The sequence below is a fragment of the Cotesia glomerata genome, linkage group LG4, assembly GCF_020080835.1.
Source record: "Cotesia glomerata isolate CgM1 linkage group LG4, MPM_Cglom_v2.3, whole genome shotgun sequence".
Lineage (NCBI taxonomy): Eukaryota > Metazoa > Arthropoda > Insecta > Hymenoptera > Braconidae > Cotesia > Cotesia glomerata.
Window position 1 is genome coordinate 706,397 of NC_058161.1, and position 17,619 is coordinate 724,015.

The following is a 17,619-nucleotide window of genomic DNA, read 5'->3' on the forward strand; positions in this document are numbered from 1 at the left end:
TATAGTTGGTTGTGTACAACGCACTATACATTTATTTATATATTCATACTTTTGTGAGTTCTCTGTTTCTTTTTTTTTGTCAGCTAAAACGAGGACAAGATTTTTTTTTAATTATTCAAACGAGAAATAATATAAGGTAAGAGATTTTATGATGGTGTATTTTATTTTATGTTTTTTTTTATGTTCAAGTAGTTTTGTGTTTTTTTTTTAGGCACTAGCAGATACTGTAGAATATTATTGAAGAGGTATAAACAAGATTTGCTTGTTGGGGTTTTTTATTTGTGTTACGGAGAAAATGTCAAAATATGAGCTGTCGAAGGATGATGAGGATTATTGGAATAGCAGTGAAGGACATTCTTTTAGTTTTGATCAAAATAATGAGGTGAGTAATTTAAATTTTTAGTTATTAATTTTTAATTAGCAGACTTTGATTATTTTTTTTTGACAATTCAATTTTTTTGACTTTAATTTAAGATTTTAATTATTTTTACTCCAATTTTTGACTTTAATTCATGATTTTAATTTTGTTGACTTCAATTTATGATTTTAATTTTTTATTTCAATTTTTTTGATTTTAATTTATGATTTTAATTTTTTTGACTTGAATTTTAGACTTTAAATTAATTAAAATGTTTATTTAATAATTTTAATTTGTTTAGAAAAAAATAATTATATGTCTGCTAATTTTGACATTCAAAATTACAAATAATTTGTAAAGTAATTAAAAATTTAATTAATATAGTCAGACAACGTATTTGGAATTTCAAAAACTGGTACTGCTCAGCTGAGAGCAGGAATTTCAACAATAAATTCTCCGACTGAACCTTCATCGTCTTACCTGACTCCAGAGTCTGTTGATTTGACGTTTAAACCTTTGCTTGCAATTATTCCTGAGCCGGTTTTAACAATAAGTATAAAAAAAATAATAAAAATTTTTTAACTAATTATTGTTATTATTTTAGCACTTAAAAAATTTTTACAACAATAATATCAGATTTTGTTTAAAGTTTTATTATGACTATCCTTATATAGTAATAATTTAAATAATAATAATAATAATAATAATAATAATAATTTAAATAATTATTTTTAGTTTTAACTGCAGATAACAGACACTTGTTACCTGATAAATCAAATATTGTCAATCCATCGGTAACTGTCAGAAGAATTCTTCTAGGACAAAGTTACTCCCTAGAGAATTATAAATCACTTAGTAATAAAACTTCATTACTAGACACAGCAATTGCAAGCGGTAATGGAAATGCTGTGTTAATTATTACATTATTTATTATCAAAACCCTGAAGCCTGCGTTGAGTCAAAAAATTTTAATGGAAAGACCTGATGCTCTTAATGTTTATGTTCATTATTTGTCGACTAGGTTCCAAGTTAATGAAGTTACTGATTTATTAATGTAAGCTGTACATTAGAGTATCAATTAAATTTCATGTTCAGAAATATCATTCTTATAAAATTGAATTTTTTTTTTAAATGTCAATTTTAAAAACAAAATTATGACATAATTTATTTGTTAAAAAAATTATTTAATATTTAGTAAATTAATTTAATTAAAAAAAATAATTATCTTAATTTTTTGTGATTAATTAATTAATTTATTTATTTAATGGATTAATTAGTATTTAATTTAATTATTTAATGGATTAATTAATATTTAATTTTGCAGGATGCAAGGCAGATTGGTCGATGCAGCAGTGAGTATTTTTAAAAATATTTTTATGATTTACGATTTATAATAAAATATATTTACTTACTTATTGATTAAAATTTGGGAATTTATTTGTAGCTGAAAACTTTGGCAATAACAATAAAAAATACTCGAGATGATGGAAGGCTTCTTCAAAAATTAATAAAATGCTACAAGACTCAATTTATCAACTTACCAGAGTACAAAGAAAGTTTATTTGTAAATAATTTTATAAAATTGCTGGAATGGAAGATTGCGCTAAACAGCGGAGGGGTCAAAAATTTGGGAAACAACAGTGTATTGGATTGCTTAAAATATATATGTGAAAATAATTGGAATATTTCACAAGACGCCGCTGTTTCACCAGCGAAAATTTTTGCAAATCAACATGATGTTACTCCAAGACAGTATCAGAAAACTGTGCTGAAAACTCGGGTTTCTGTTCAAGCTTGGGATGATGTTCATAATATACTTTTATCTAAGGTTGTAAAATATTTATAATTATGTTTTTTTATTATTTATAGTTATTTTTAAATTTTGTTTTTTATAGGGATGGCTGGGGAGCGAAAAATTGCAGTCAAGCTTACCTATAGAAGATATTTTGAAAATTTTACATCAAGGTCAGGCACCTACGACTATAATTGAGAAGTTTTTAAAGTATGTAGATAACATGAGGAATAGATTACAACTTGCTAAAAATTATGGATGTAATAGAACAGTTGTTGAGGTAAATTATTTAATTATTATTATTGTAGAGATTTATAAATTTCCAAAATAATAATAATAGTAAAATTTTTTTTAATTATTTATAACTAGCAATCTTGCAGTCACTATGTGACAGCCGTGACTTGTGAACTAAGAACATTAAAATTTTACTTTATTAAATAATGACTTTTGTTAAATTGCACTGTACTTTCTTAAAGTTGACGTTTTTAAAGATTTAAGCTCATCCCGATGTTACACTCGTCAAGAGCTTTCATTTGAGTACCCACATGCATTTTTGATATATATATATATATATATATATATATATATATATATATATATATATATATATATATATATATAAAATTGATGTGGGTACTCAAATGAAAGGTCTCGATGAATGTAACATCAGGATGAGCTTATATCTTGAAAAATGTCAATAATTAAGAAATGACCTTGTATCTTGAAAACTATTTGTTGAATTGAGCTGTACTTTCTTCAATATTGACCTTTTTAGATATAAACTCATTTCGATGTTACACTCATCAAGAGCTTTCATTTGAGTACCCACATGCATTTTTCATATATTTTATATATATTATACATATATTATATATATGAATATATAAAAAATATATCAAAAATGCATGTGGGTACTCAAATGAAAGGTCTCAATGAATGTAACATCAGGATGAGCTTATATCTTTAAAAATGTCAATAGTTCACGAGATATTTGTTAAATTGAACTGTTCTTTCTTACATATGGACCTTTTAAAAGATATAAACTCATTTCGATATTACACTCATCGAGACCTTTCATTTGAGTACCCACATGCATTTTTGATATATTTTTCATATATTCATATATATAATATATATAATTATATAAAATATATGAAAAATGCATGTGGGTACTCAAATGAAAGGTCTTGATGAGTGTAACATCAGGATGAGCTTATATCTTTAAAAATGTCAATAGTTCACAAGATACAAGGTTATTTCTTAATTATGTATCTATATTTTATCATATAAATATACTGGCCACAAAATTTGGTTCTTCTCTTAATAATATAGATAATAAGTTAGAAAAATTTATTATTATCATTTATTTGTCTTTAATATTGACCATTCTTATATTTTTAATAGATACTCGGATTATTGGGTGACCGAACTGCATTACTAGAGTACAAAGATACTCTATCACCACAATCAGATGCCTACTTTTTAGCCGAAAAAACCTTATCATCCTTAACAATACGATGGAAATCTTAAAGTAATTACACAAAAAAAGCTCAAAATATTAACAAAAATAAAAATTCATAAATGACAATCTAAAAAATTGAAAAAAAAAAACTTTTTTATTAATCTCTGAGCTCACAAATAAGTATACATATAAATATGTTATTATGCCTATTACAACCAATATAAAAAGGTAGAAAAGAGTCCTATATTTTTTCTATAATAAAGATATTAAATAACAGACAGGTCCAGCCTTGTCTATTCTATACTATTCCTTTTTATATAAATATCTAGATCTTACTGTAAAAATAAAAATGTAATTTGTTTATTTAGGATGCAGGCTCGTTGGATTGTGACGGAGGGTATGGGTACGGAATGCAACCCGGCTGGCCTCCGGGAGAGACACACCAGTCAGCTGGAGAATTCGGACCCGGTAGCCCGTTGAACACGTGAGTCATGTGCGGCATCAAGGGCGGTGGTGGGTACATAACCGGAGGGTACATGGGTGGTAAGGGTGGAGGATAACTACCCGGGTTGGTGAACATCATCGGCGCAGAAAAATTGTTCACCTCTGCTGGGACATCGCCGGCGTGAGGAACGTAAGGAACTGGATAGACGTTACCTGGAGGACCTGGAGGAGGAGACCCGTAGACGTTGACATTGACATTGTTCTCTAGTTCGTTGGGGTAATACGGGCCGTTGACGAAGTTCATCTGCTGAGGCACCGCGCAGTGGCTTGGAGATTGATTGTGCATTTCAGGGACTTTTGATTGGTTTTTTTTCTGATTGTCGTGAATTATCTTCTTGTCGTGACGCTTGAAATGATTTTCTTCCTGAGAAGGGTTGTACGACTTCTGCTGGTCGTGTTGGAAAATTATTTTTCCATTAGCACGATTTTGGTATCCTGTAAAAAGTTTTTTATAAAAAAATTAATTTATTAATTTAATAATTGATCAATTAATTAATTTAATTATTTAGAATTAATTGATTAATTTAATTTAAATTGCATTATTAATTATTATTTATTATAATAATAATAATAATTTTAATAAACTCTAAAAAATAAAAAAAAATTTTTTTAATAATTAAATTATAAGAATTTTTTTCAATTAATTAATTAATTAATTTAATTATTTAAAATTAATTAATTAATTAAATTTAAATTACATTATTAATTTTTATATATTAAAATAATAATAATTTTCATAAACTAAAAAATTACAAAAAAAAATTTTCAATAATTAAATTCTAATAAGAATTTTTTTCAATTAATTAAATAATTATAAAAAAATTCTACATATAAAAATTAAAACAAAAATTATAAGAGAAAATTTTTCAAATTATTTTTTTTTTTCATAATTAATTTGTTATAAAAATTCTAAGATTTATTAGATGATAAATTAGATTTTATTTTAAATTGATTAAATTACCTTGATTATTTTTTTTTAAACGTCCAGGTTGATTTTTACGAGGAGATTCGCCGCCAGAATTAAATTCTCTATTCTCATTAAATTCTTGAGAGTATTTAAATTTCCCACCATTGTAAGTAACATCTTGTTCATTTTTGGATTTGCTTATAAATTTATTATTGGTGGGAGATTTTTTTTTACTCGGCATTTTCATTTGGAATGATGAATTTTCATTAGGATTGTCATTGAAGCCGGGAGAAGTGTATCGCTGCTGTTGTTGCTGTTGTTGTTTTGAGCGATTTGTTGGTGAGTAATTTTTGTGATAATCTGAACTATCGTAACGCTGCGGGATATTTTCATTCACTGGAGGTGGAAGCGGAGCGTAACAGTGGTCAACTACAGGAACTGGAGGATTTTCTGAGTGAATAATGTTCAACGACCGCGGGGGAGATGGAGGCGGTGATAATGGTGTGTTTGGCGGAGCTGCTGGATAGGAGATCTCATTTTGCGGCCACCACACGTGGTTCATATTGAAGTACTGAAAAATATGGTTGGGTTAATTTTTTTGTTTAGGGTTTTTAAAAATTATTAATGATAGTGATTTTATTTTAACTTACTTCCAATCCTAAGTTGAAAAAATATCTTAAAGTAGAAATATCTGAAAATAATTTTAATTAATTAATTTATTTTTTATTTACATTAATATTTTATATAAAGAATTAAAAATTAATAAATAAATAAAATTTTTATAATAATAATCATCACAATAATAATAATTATAAAATTTCAAGCAAAAATTTTTCATTATTATTATTATTTTTTTTTTTAGTCAACTAATTAACTAGAAAATTAAAAAATAATAATTATTTTTGTTTAAATTAATATTTTAGATAAAAGATTAAAAATTTTTAAAATTGATAAAGAAATGGAATTTTAATAATAATAATTATAGAATTTCAAGCAAAAATTTGTCATTATTGTTATTATTATTTTTTTTAATTAACTAATTAGCTAAAATAGTATAAAGTAATAATTATTTTTTTTTTTAATAAAATTACCAGAGTATGGCAAATCATTGCCATTAATATCAAGACTTGGCGCAACTCGGAAGTTTACAACTTGATTCGAGTAGTTTATAAAACCTGCTGGAAGAAATGAATGGGATTCCCCGAAATTTTTTTCATCACAGTATGGATTCGGAAGGTTAAAGCACGCCTCATTTGATGACTGAATACAATTCATATCATTGCAAAGAATTAATTCGTCTGGAACTAATTGAATATTCACATTAACATTATCAATAAATTAATAAATTAGTTAATTAAATAGAAAAAAAAAAAAACTATACTATCAATTTAACAACTAAATTAGTGTACATAATTATAATTACAGTTTGACGGAGGATTCGGTCCATTAGATTGAATTTCTTTTTTCTCTTGAACCTCGCACGTGTCACAACTCTTATTCTCAACAAATTTTCTACTATCTTCGGCATCGTTCCTCTTCTCAAAATCTCGCGCTTCAGGAACAGAATTAAAATTTTGTTTATGATTCTCTGCAGGTACTATTGGCGGAGTCTGAGGTTGCGTATTCTATAAAAAAAAAAAAAAAAAAAAAAAAATTGATAAAAACATTCAGAATTTTTACGGAAAAATTAAATAAAAAATAACCCAACTTACAATTTTTTTATTTGAATCATTTGGATAATTTTTTCCGAACTCATTTTTAGGCGATTTATTCCCATAATTATTTCCAGAATAATTTATTTTATTAGGCGACGATTTTTGATGATTGTTATTACGATTATTGTTATTATCGTCATCATTAACGCCAAATCTAGGGCTCATTGCAAGACTTCTTGAGTCTTTAGTTTTACGATAGTCATTGAATTGCTGATTCTTGAACTTGTCTGTAAAAAAAAAAATTAAATTAAATAAGATATAAGCTTATCCCGATGTTATACTCGTCAAGAGCTTTCATTTGAATACCCACATGCATTTTTGATATATTTTTCATAAATACATATATATAATATATATAAATATATAAAATATATGAAAAATTGATGTGGGTACTCAAATGAAAGATCTCGATAAGTGTAACACCAGGATGAGCTTATATCTTTCAAAATGTTGATAATTCACAAGATATTTGTTAAAATGCCCCGTACTTTCTTAACTATTGAGCTTTTTAAAGATATAAGCTCATCCCGATGTTACACTCATCAAGAGCTTTTATTTGAGTACCCACATGCATTTTTTATATATTTTTCATAAATACATATATATATAAATATATAAAATATATGAAAAATTGATGTGGGTATTCAAATGAAAGGTCTTGATGAGAGTAACATCGAGATAAGCTTATATTTTTAAAAATGTCAATAGTTCATAAGATACTATAACATTTCTTAATTATTGACATTTTTTAAGATATAAACTCATTTCGACGTTACACTCATCGAGACCCTTCATTTGAGTACCCACATGCATTTTTGATATATTTTTCATATATACATATATATATATAATATATATAAATATATGAAAAATTGATGTGGGTACTCAAATGAAAGGTCTCGATGAATGTAACATCAGGATGAGCTTATATCTTACAAAATGTTAATAGTTCACAAGATATTTATTAAAATGGCCCGTACTTTTTTAACTATTGACCTTTTTAAAGATATAAGCTCATCCCGATGTTACACTTATCAAGAGCTTTCATTTGAGTATCCACATGCATTTTTCATATATTTATATATATAATATATATAAATATATAAAATATATGAAAAATTGATGTGGGTACTCAAATGAAAGGTTTCAATGAGTGTAACATCGGGATGAGCTTATATCTTTAAAAATGTCAATAGTTCTCAAGATACAAGGTAATTTCTTAATTATGTATTTAGAAAAAGCAGCCTCAATACTTATAATAATTATAAAGTACCTCAATTAAAAACTGAAAAAAATTTCCAAACTTACTTGCAGGATCTTCGTGTTTATTTCTAGCCACCGGAGAAGTAATAGCTGGTAAATAAGCGTTCCTTGGATGCCAAGGAACAAGAGCTCTATAAGGAACAGTCCGATTCTCCCCAAGATCCTCAATGAAGACAACAGCTGGTCCTTTATTGGGAGCCATCTCTTGAATATGACCAAAAAAGATCAAAGGCTCTCCTCTGTTCATCATTCTTAGATTGTTGTTATATTTATTACTGTTATTATGATTATTATAACCGTGTTGACGGTTCAAGTCCTCTTGGCTGATTTTAACAAAGCACTTTCCTCCAACTTGCAGGCGATAATTGTTCCAACGCAAGAGCCCGGTGGTTCTCACTTGACTCTTCAATTCGTACCAAATGTCGAAATCAGTGTTGCGGTAAATATTCGGGTCCAGAGCTTTGGCAACTCTGTAAGGAATCGGCGGGATACTCAGCTCAGTACAAGAGGCCTTGTCTTCATACGAAGCGTCATCATGCAGCATTTTTTCAACAGTAGTTTCAATGTCCGGCATTTTGAATACATTTTGGTAGAGAATTTTGTAAACAATAGACTGACAAAACGCCGCAGTGGCCATTATCTGATTCTTGTAAACTGTCTCGTAGTGCCGAGGAGGGGTGTGACAGAGGTAGATAAACTTGTTGAAGCCATTGTTTATCACGATCTTCTTCTTCAGTTCAGTGGAATGGCCACCGAAGAAAATAACAAAGTCTCTTTTGTACAGCAGTGACATTGCTTCTATTTCCATCATTCCTCCCCACTTGTTTGGGTTTGACAAGTAGTTTAGATAATTTTCAAATGAGTCTACATTCTGGATAATTATTTTATTTATTTATTTATTAAAAAATATTTTTATTATAAAACAATTTTTAAAAATTTTATGATAAAAATTAATAGACATTTATAATTTATTAATTTTTTATTTTAAAAAATTATAAAATTTAATTATTATTTAGCAAAATTAAGTTAGTTGACATTTAAAAATTTTTTTATTGAAAAAATAACTACAAAAAAAAAAATTTTTATTTGTAAAAAACTGTAAGTGCAATTTTAAAAAAAAATTTTTTTGTTCTAATTTAATTATTAAAAAAAAATAAAAAAATTAAGAATGTCGGCTAAATTCAATATTATTATTATTTTTAAAAAATTACACTGAAATTTGAAGATATATATTTTTAAAAATGTCTTTAAATTCATTATTAAAAAAAATTATAAAATATTTTTAGATGTCTAACTTCACAGTAAATTTTTTAAAATTAATTTATAAAAAAATAAATTAAAAAAAAAACTAAAATGTCTATAATATAAATTTAGCCGACATTTTTAATTTTTTTTCAATTAAATTAGAACAAAAAAATATTTTATAAAAATTGAACTTACAGTGCGTTACAAATAAATTTTTTTTTTTTAATTTTTTGGAAAATTTTTTCAATAAAAAAAATTATAAAATATTTTTCGATGTCTGCTAACTTCACAGTAAATTTTTTAATATTAAGTTAATTATAAAAAAAAAACTAAAATGTCTATGATACTAAAGTTAGCCGACACTTTTAATTTTTTAATTTTTTTTCAATAATTAAATTAGAACAAAAAACATTTTTAAAAAATTGGACAGAATTTTTGAAGATTTTTACAAATGTAATTTTTTTATTAAAAAAAATTCTAAAAATTTTTAGATGTTAGCTAACTTGATTTTTATAAATGTCTAATGATTAAAATTGTAATTATTTACCTAAATGAAAATAAAGTTAGCCGACATCTAAAAATTTTTAGAATTTTTTTTTATTGAAAAAATGATTACAAAAAATAAAAAAAAAATTTTCATTTGTAAAAAACTTTAAAAATTGTCAGTGCCAATTAAAAAAATTTTTTTTGTTCTAATTTAATTATTAAAAAAAAAATTAAAAACACCGGCTAACTTTAGAATTATAAACGGCCATTATGAAAAATAACTGACAAATAAAAATTACCTTGTTGTCCTCAAACAAATGTTTCTGTTTCTTCATAAATTCAACGCACTCTTTTCGTACTTTATCATGATAAAACCGAGTATTGTAAATTTGCTCACTGACTGCTTGAAAAAGACAAGCCGGATCTTTGGGTGCCGCTTTGCGAAAATACCCTTCATTTTTTAGCCACTCGTCAACCGGCAGCGGTTCTTGTTTTCTGTTTCTTTGCAGTGAATTTTTCATCTAGTTTGCAGGTTAAAAACAATTAATAAAACAACAACAAAAATAAGTAAGTCTCTCTACAATAGATTTATAAAAAAAATAGTAATTATAATTATAATAATTATCAATAACCAGTACCGCGAATCCTTTGTTCTCATCACACGCTCACGCTTCAATAACCATCTAACCGTCAGCACGTGCTGGAGGTTCGTTTTATTTTTCATATGTGTGCACATGGCGTCTATAAATATGTAACGATGGAATGCACTAACACCAAAGTGCGTCACAACACAATACACATGTATATACTTAACAAATTTTTCTACCGCGTTTTTTGTAAAAATAATTTAATTTTTACTTAACTAATTTTATTAATTAATTAAATTATTTTAATGACACTGGAGTTAAAAGACATTAAAAAATTATTAATAATTTTACAATTAAATTATTATAAAAAAAATTTTTTTATTGAAATTAATTTGATATAAAAATTAAAAAAAAAATGACAGCTGTCAGCTAACTTCAGTATATTATTTTATTGTTAAAATAATAATAATTTCTTACCTCGTATTAAGTTATTAAAATAATTATAATCCTTGACTGTTGTGTTCAACAAGTGAATTTTATTGAGCTAGTATGTGTGAAAATGACCAGTTCGTTCGTTGACACTCGGCAGAATGAGAAAAAAAATAAAAATGAAGTATAACACTAAAATTAGCCATTTTTAATTTTTTGATTTTTTTTTTTCAATAATTAAATTAGAACAAAAGAATATTTTTTAAAAAGTGCACTTACAGTTTTTTTAGTTTTTTACAAATTAAATTTAAAAAAAAATTTTTCTGTAATAATTTTTTCAATGAAAAAAAATTCTCAAAATTTTTAGATGGCTTACTTAATTTTCATAAATGAAGTTAGCTGACATTTCAAAATTTTTAGAAATTTTTTATTGAAAAAATTTCAATTAAACTATTAAAAAATAAATTTCACATGTAAAAAACTAGAAGTGCAATTTTTTAGAAATATCTTTTTAGTTGTAATTTAATTAAGAAAAAAAAATCAAAAATTTTTAGACGTCTGCTAACTTCAGTGACAAAAAAATATTTTTTTTTGAACCGCGGGAAATTTAAAAAAATGACATTAAAGTTAGCATTGATAATTTTTTAATAAATAAATCTTTTTGAAGAATTATTTTTCAAAAAATTGCATTTATAATTTCTTTAAATTTCTACATGTCAATTTTTTTTTTCTAATAATTTATTTGTTAAAAAAATTATTAAATATTTGCTAAATTCTCATTTAAAAAAAAGTAAAAAATTGTAAAATTCAGTATAAAGATTTTTATTAAATGAAATTATTTTAGCATAGGACATGTGTATAAATGTTGATAAAAAAGTACAATAGCCTGTTATATAAAATATAATTCTTACAAAAGTATTTCCGACGTTTTTTGATCTATAAAACAGATTCGTATACGTCTGCAATATGTGTAAAAAATACGTGTCACTTTAGCATGAAATAATTAAAATATTATACCAAATAAAATTACAGATCAATACAATTTAATAAAGTATTTTTTAATGATAATTATTATTATGACTTTAAGATAATAAATGACAAATCCGACTGCTATCACATGCAAATATGAGTACGATAGAGTTAATGTCCAATTGCACCTCATTGGAATAAATACTGGCCTAATGGTACAGCTCAGTAATACAATAAGCCTACCCCGTTTATAAATGAGTGTGTGTTTAATTATTAAATTTTATTTAGATATATTATTAATTAATTTTTTTTTTTAATTTAATTGATAAGCAAATCGAGACCTAATTGAATTTTCGCAGACATATTTTATGTTTTAATACTCAAAAATTCACACACTTCATTTTAATTGCAAAGTAACACATGTATTATGTTTCATTATTATTATTATTAATAATAATTATATTACGAAATATTTAATAATTAATTTTTAGAGAAGAATTGTGAGATTTCTCGCTTGCGACGCAAGATTTAGGCCGCAACTTTTTCAGCATCGATAGCTGAAAAAATAAAATTTTTTATTAGTAAATTAGAAGTTAAATTAAAATTATTTTTAATTAATTAGTTATTTAACTTACTCTCTTTGGTTGGTAGTACATTCTTCTCCGTAGTTTCAGCATGTTTCAATTTAGTCGGGTCGAAATTTTCAATTCCGGAAATAAATTGTTGCTTTCCTTTTTCTTGCTCGATAGCTGCGTTTTTAATAAAACAAAATTAATTAGTTTTGAAACTAGGTAGTGATTTCATTTTATTAATTAAAGATAAATATATGACTATTAAAATGAATTGGAGAGTTTATTTAATTATTTTTAGATAATTACCAGTTTTATCAGGAAGTGGATTTTTTTCATTAGTCTCAGTGTGCTTCAATTTGGTTGGATCGAATTTTTCAATACCAGCAATTAGAGTTTGCTGAGTTTTCTCGGCAGCAACATCTAAAATTAATTAGTTTAATAGATTAATTTTTTTTTAATGTAAATTTTTTTAATCCCAAAGCATTAGTCAGCTTATTAAAAATTATTGTTGTAAAGACCAAGCTGCATTCGAAAATGTTTTATCTCTAGATACATAATGGAGAAATGACCTTTTATCTTGTGAAATGTTGACATTTTTGAAGATATAAGCTCATTTCGATGTTACACTCATTGAGACCTTTCATTTGAGTACCCACATCAATTTTTCATATATTTTATATATTTATATATTCTATAAATAGCATATATATATATGAAATATATGAAAAATGCCATGTGGGTACTCAAATGAAAGATCTCGATGAGTGTAACATCAAAATGAGTTTATATCTTCAAAAATGTCAATAATTAAGAAATGACATTGTATCTTTTGAAATATTGACATTTTTAAAGATATAAGCTCATCCTGATGTTATACTCATCAAGACCTTTCATTTGAGTACCCACATTAATTTTTCATATATTTTATATATTTATATATATTACATATATGTATATGTGAAAAATATATCAAAAATGCATGTGGGTACTCAAATGAAAGCTCTTGATGAGTGTATCAACGGGATGAGCTTATATCTTTAAAAATGTCAATTTTTAAGAAAGTACAGAGCATTATTACTATTAACTTTAAAATTGACTAATAAGAAATAAATTATTTTAAAGCTCCAATAAAGTTTAAAAATATTTTAAGCCCTAAATAAAAACATCACCACCATAATATTATTTTAATCCTAAAAATACAATCTAAAATAATTATTGCCACCATAAATAACCAGTACCAGCACCATGGACCCAAACTAATAAATAAAAAAAATCATCATCAATCTATACCTATAGCATTGGGCAAAATAATTTTTTCTTTAGTGTCTGCGTGCTTCAATTTATTTGTTTCAAAAGTCTCAACGCCGTGAATTAAATCTGAGTGCTGTCTTTCTTGTCTCACATCTAATTACATCATAATAATAAATAATAAATAAAATAAAAATTATAATAAACAATATTAATTAATAAAAATAAAAAACAAACCTTCTGCAGAGGGTAAAACATTTTTAATAAACGTCTCAGCTTTCTTCATGCAGTCCTGCTTGAATCCTTCAAGCTCGCTCTTGAGGTCCATCGACACCTTGGGCAAGTCTTTGAGAGATGGGCTCACTGCGTTCGACATCTTCAATTAACGTTAATTACCTGCAATTAAAAAGATTGTTACAAATTTGTGGAAGCAAATGAGAAAATAACGGATCATATTAGACCGTATTATATTATATAGTCTTTGTAATTGTATGTCATGTCCAGATTTGAGCTCCGTTCTACTGTATACTACTGAGATCGCCTCTGCTCATTATATCCTGCATGCTCTTTGTGTGAGTAATCTCTCTATACATAGCGCAATAGAATAATAATAATAATAATACATACATACATACTTGTATCAACATCTACAAATACATATTTATTTTCCTCCTGACACAAGTTTCAGAATAACGGCAGTGTGCCGCGTTGAATTTATTATCAAGACTTATAAGACGTTTTTTAAATTATAATTAACCATTAACTTATTACATCTATACTTATATTAATTTCCTGATAATTTTAAATGGTTAATATTCTACTCAATTATTTATTTCAAATCTTTAGTTATATAGAACCTTGCTTGATCATCAAGCCTTATATGTTTCAAAACTGGATGCCTATAAATGGACAATTCGAATGAGGTCGCATATAAATATATATACATATACATATATATAGAAACTGCTTTGAGTAAATAAGATCATTTTTGAATAATAATTTTTTTTTTAAGTAAAGAAAATCTTTTTTTTATCGCAGTGATAAAAATTATGATTCATAGCACTGGAAGTTAGATCCGATTATTTTTTTATTGTATATAAATGTAAATAGTGTAATAAATATTTATTTAAAAATTTTTATAGATATTTTATTTAATTTTAAATCATAAAGTTTGATATTAATTTTAAATAATAAATTTTATGATTAATAAATTTTTTTTTTCTAATAAAATTATTAAATATTTATTAAAATTTTTGAATAACTAATTATAAATAATAAATTTTTTAATTACTTATGAGTAATAATTTTTTAAATATACTATTTATAATTAATTTAACAAAAAAAATTTTTATGTTATCTATATTGTTAAGAGAATAAGCAAAATTTTGTGGTTAGAGTATTTATATGATAAAATGGGTTTTTATGATTAAATTTGGAAAGTTATTGACTTGAATTTGTGCCTCTCAAGGTTTCATATCATTTTCACCAATAGTCAATTTTGATGATAAGTATTTAGACTGCATTCGAAAGTGCTCTATCTCTAGATGCATAATTAAAAAATGACCTTGTATCTTGTGAACTATTGACATTTTTAAAGATATAAGCTCATCCCGATGTTACACTCATCAAGACCTTTCATTTAAGTACCCACATCACTTTTTCAAATATTTTATGTATATATATATTATATATATATATGTATATATGAAAAATATATTAAAAATGCATGTGGGTACTCAAATGAAAGCTCTTGATGAGTGTAACATCAAAATGAGTTTATATCTTGAAAAATGTCAATAATTAAGAAATGACCTTGTATCTTGAAAACTATTGACATTTTTAAAGATATAAGCTCATCCCGGTGTTACACTCATCAAGACCTTTCATTTGAGTACCCACATCAATTTTTCATATATTTATATATATTATATATATGTATATATGAAAAATATATGAAAAATGCATGTGGGTACTCAAACGAAAGCTCTTGATGAGTATAACATCAGGATGAGCTTATATCTTTAAAAATGTCAATTTTTAAGAAAACACAGTGTATTATTATTATTATTATTATTAACTCTAAAATTGACTAAAAAAATAAATAAATTAGTTTAAAGCTCCAATAAAGTCCAAAAACATTTTAAACCTTAAAAAAGCACCTTTAATAACAACCTCACCACCTTAATATTATTTTTATCCTAAAGAAAATTATAAAAATTTTCAACCAATAAATGTTAAAATTAATTATAATTTTATCAATAAAATTTTTTTATTAAAAAAATGATGAGAAATCTGGTTTAAATTCTAAAAACAGAGCTGACTAATAAATAAATACTAAAATTTCTACAGCAATAAATCTCGATCAATAAAATAGCACACATTGTAAAGTAATTACACATGAAGATGAATAATAAAATGTGTAACTGCAATGTAAGTAGCAACTAAACCGCTTAGTTATTACTATCGATGCGTGTGACCATGACGGTTAACGAACTTTAGTGTCGAGTGTTGTATTATGTGGAAGATCTGGCAGTTTAGTTTTGACTTTAACAGATATATAGATATCTACAGAATATCATCGACCGGTTGTTGTAATTCAACACAACAGTTACACCTATACTACGTAGCCAAGTACTTTGTTTGTGTGCCGATGATTCAACTTTACTTCAATGTATCACGTATATACCGTATTTACAAGTATTGTGCTGCGTTGTTGATTTTATTTTTATTTCAATGCGCATTTTTTTAAATTTACTCAGCCTGCAAGTTTAAATAAATGCCGATTATTACAATAACAATAACAATTATAATAAATTTTTATTTTTCCAGAGCTCCAACTCTGATTATCCTCAAATTCGGTGCGTAATAGATGCGTCATCATTCCCATAAATTTATTGTTACAATAGTATCACTATATATAATAAAAAATAAATATTTAAGAAGAAACAATAGAATTATTGTTTGTTATTAATTTAACAAAGGACTTTAAAAAACAAATATATTTTTTTTAGAGCGTAACTGCGGGAATTCGAACCGGGGAATAAAAGCGTAACGAAAATAAAATTACGTCTCGTTAGTTGAGATAAAAAATGCTTCCTAAAGTTATTTAAAAAAAAAAAGAAAATGTCAATAATTAATTTAATTGATTTAATTTTGATAGAAAAAAAATAAACGTATCCTGTAGGCGAATGGTGCATCATTTTCAACCACGCCCTTGTCTCCAGATATATTTTTCGACAAAAACCACGCAGGAGTTCATTACACAGTCCACCATCTGCTAATTTTATTTTTTTAATTATTTATAAATAAAAATGAGTAATTATTTTATCTTCTTTGTAATTTTATGCAACTGATTAAATTTATCTGAAATGTCAAATTATTTTTTAAAAATTAAATTACTCTAAAATTTTTCAGAAAAAAATATTCTCACTTTTTTAAATTAATTAATTAAATAAAATAATTTTTAATAAAAATTATTAAATTAATAAAAAAAAAAAATTACTGACCTGTCAAAATAATTTCCAAAAGTAAAAACTCGTTTTTGTAACAATAATTCAACAATTGAAATTAAAAAAAGAACACTTGATTGATCTGGCAGTTCACAGGATGCAGGATGGGAAAACACTGAGTGTGTTTGGCTGGTACACTTACTCGGACGTTCTCCTGTAGCTGTTGTATCTCAACTCCGGCTAGTCGCTAGTCGGTATAATAATAATATAATGTTTAATGTGCACTAGTTGGATCTGGGATCTGATCAGTGAGTGTGTCAGTGTGGTGAGTTTGTGAGTGTGTGAGTGTCTGTTCTTGCTTGGATACCATAGAGCGCTCGGGCTTCAATACATCCTCTGCCCCCTCTAACTGCGATTCGGAATGTACAGCTGCCAATTGGAGTGCTCGCTCGGGCCCCCGCTTTCGCCATTTTCTTTTTTGTTTTTTTTTAATTTAACATCCCTCCTAAAAAAGAGCGAGCGATGTGTCACTGGCGACTACCCTAGTCATATCCTGCCTGTTTATCCTTTTGCTTTACAGATTCTATAAATACTAATCATTTGTATTCCTGTTACCCTACTGTCTACTGAACA

At 25.8% G+C, this 17,619-nt stretch overlaps 3 protein-coding genes across 8 annotated transcripts; 1 reads left to right on the plus strand and 2 right to left on the minus strand.

Moving 5' to 3' along the window:
- The first annotated feature begins 32 nt into the window (after nucleotides 1–32).
- On the plus strand, nucleotides 33–4,121 carry LOC123264263 (vacuolar protein sorting-associated protein 16B). Of its 2 annotated transcripts, none has more exons than XM_044727463.1 (9): nucleotides 33–136; nucleotides 212–382; nucleotides 743–911; nucleotides 1,094–1,412; nucleotides 1,683–1,710; nucleotides 1,803–2,186; nucleotides 2,254–2,430; nucleotides 3,555–3,681; nucleotides 3,981–4,121. In XM_044727463.1, the coding sequence occupies exons 2-8, from the start codon at nucleotides 296–298 to the stop codon at nucleotides 3,678–3,680; spliced, it is 1,290 nt and encodes a 429-aa protein (XP_044583398.1). In that variant the 5' UTR covers nucleotides 33–136; nucleotides 212–295; the 3' UTR covers nucleotide 3,681; nucleotides 3,981–4,121. The 2 variants fall into 2 exon arrangements, with proteins under 2 accessions (XP_044583398.1, XP_044583399.1); XM_044727464.1 differs by having other exon boundaries at nucleotides 91–136; nucleotides 193–382.
- On the minus strand, nucleotides 3,866–10,823 carry LOC123264262 (putative uncharacterized protein DDB_G0282133). Of its 3 annotated transcripts, XM_044727462.1 has the most exons (10): nucleotides 10,371–10,477; nucleotides 10,032–10,253; nucleotides 8,047–8,872; nucleotides 6,736–6,965; nucleotides 6,447–6,648; nucleotides 6,115–6,327; nucleotides 5,674–5,714; nucleotides 5,421–5,594; nucleotides 5,078–5,336; nucleotides 3,866–4,551 (listed from the first exon to the last, which is right to left on the minus strand). In XM_044727462.1, exons 2-10 carry the CDS (start codon nucleotides 10,251–10,253, stop codon nucleotides 3,977–3,979), a joined length of 2,742 nt encoding a protein of 913 aa, XP_044583397.1. In that variant the 5' UTR covers nucleotides 10,371–10,477; the 3' UTR covers nucleotides 3,866–3,976. The 3 variants fall into 3 exon arrangements, with proteins under 3 accessions (XP_044583397.1, XP_044583396.1, XP_044583394.1); XM_044727461.1 differs by lacking the exon at nucleotides 10,371–10,477 and adding an exon at nucleotides 10,797–10,823 and having other exon boundaries at nucleotides 5,078–5,594; XM_044727459.1 differs by having other exon boundaries at nucleotides 5,078–5,594.
- A 1,177-nt stretch (nucleotides 10,824–12,000) lies between these two features.
- Nucleotides 12,001–17,324, minus strand: LOC123264127 (thymosin beta). 3 transcript variants are annotated; one of them, XM_044727245.1, is made up of 6 exons: nucleotides 17,189–17,324; nucleotides 13,775–13,933; nucleotides 13,580–13,693; nucleotides 12,596–12,709; nucleotides 12,353–12,466; nucleotides 12,001–12,274 (listed from the first exon to the last, which is right to left on the minus strand). In XM_044727245.1, the coding sequence occupies exons 2-6, from the start codon at nucleotides 13,911–13,913 to the stop codon at nucleotides 12,246–12,248; spliced, it is 510 nt and encodes a 169-aa protein (XP_044583180.1). In that variant the 5' UTR covers nucleotides 13,914–13,933; nucleotides 17,189–17,324; the 3' UTR covers nucleotides 12,001–12,245. The 3 variants fall into 3 exon arrangements, with proteins under 3 accessions (XP_044583180.1, XP_044583179.1, XP_044583181.1); XM_044727244.1 differs by having other exon boundaries at nucleotides 17,044–17,321; XM_044727246.1 differs by lacking the exon at nucleotides 13,580–13,693 and having other exon boundaries at nucleotides 17,044–17,321.
- Between the last annotated feature and the right edge of the window lie 295 nt (nucleotides 17,325–17,619).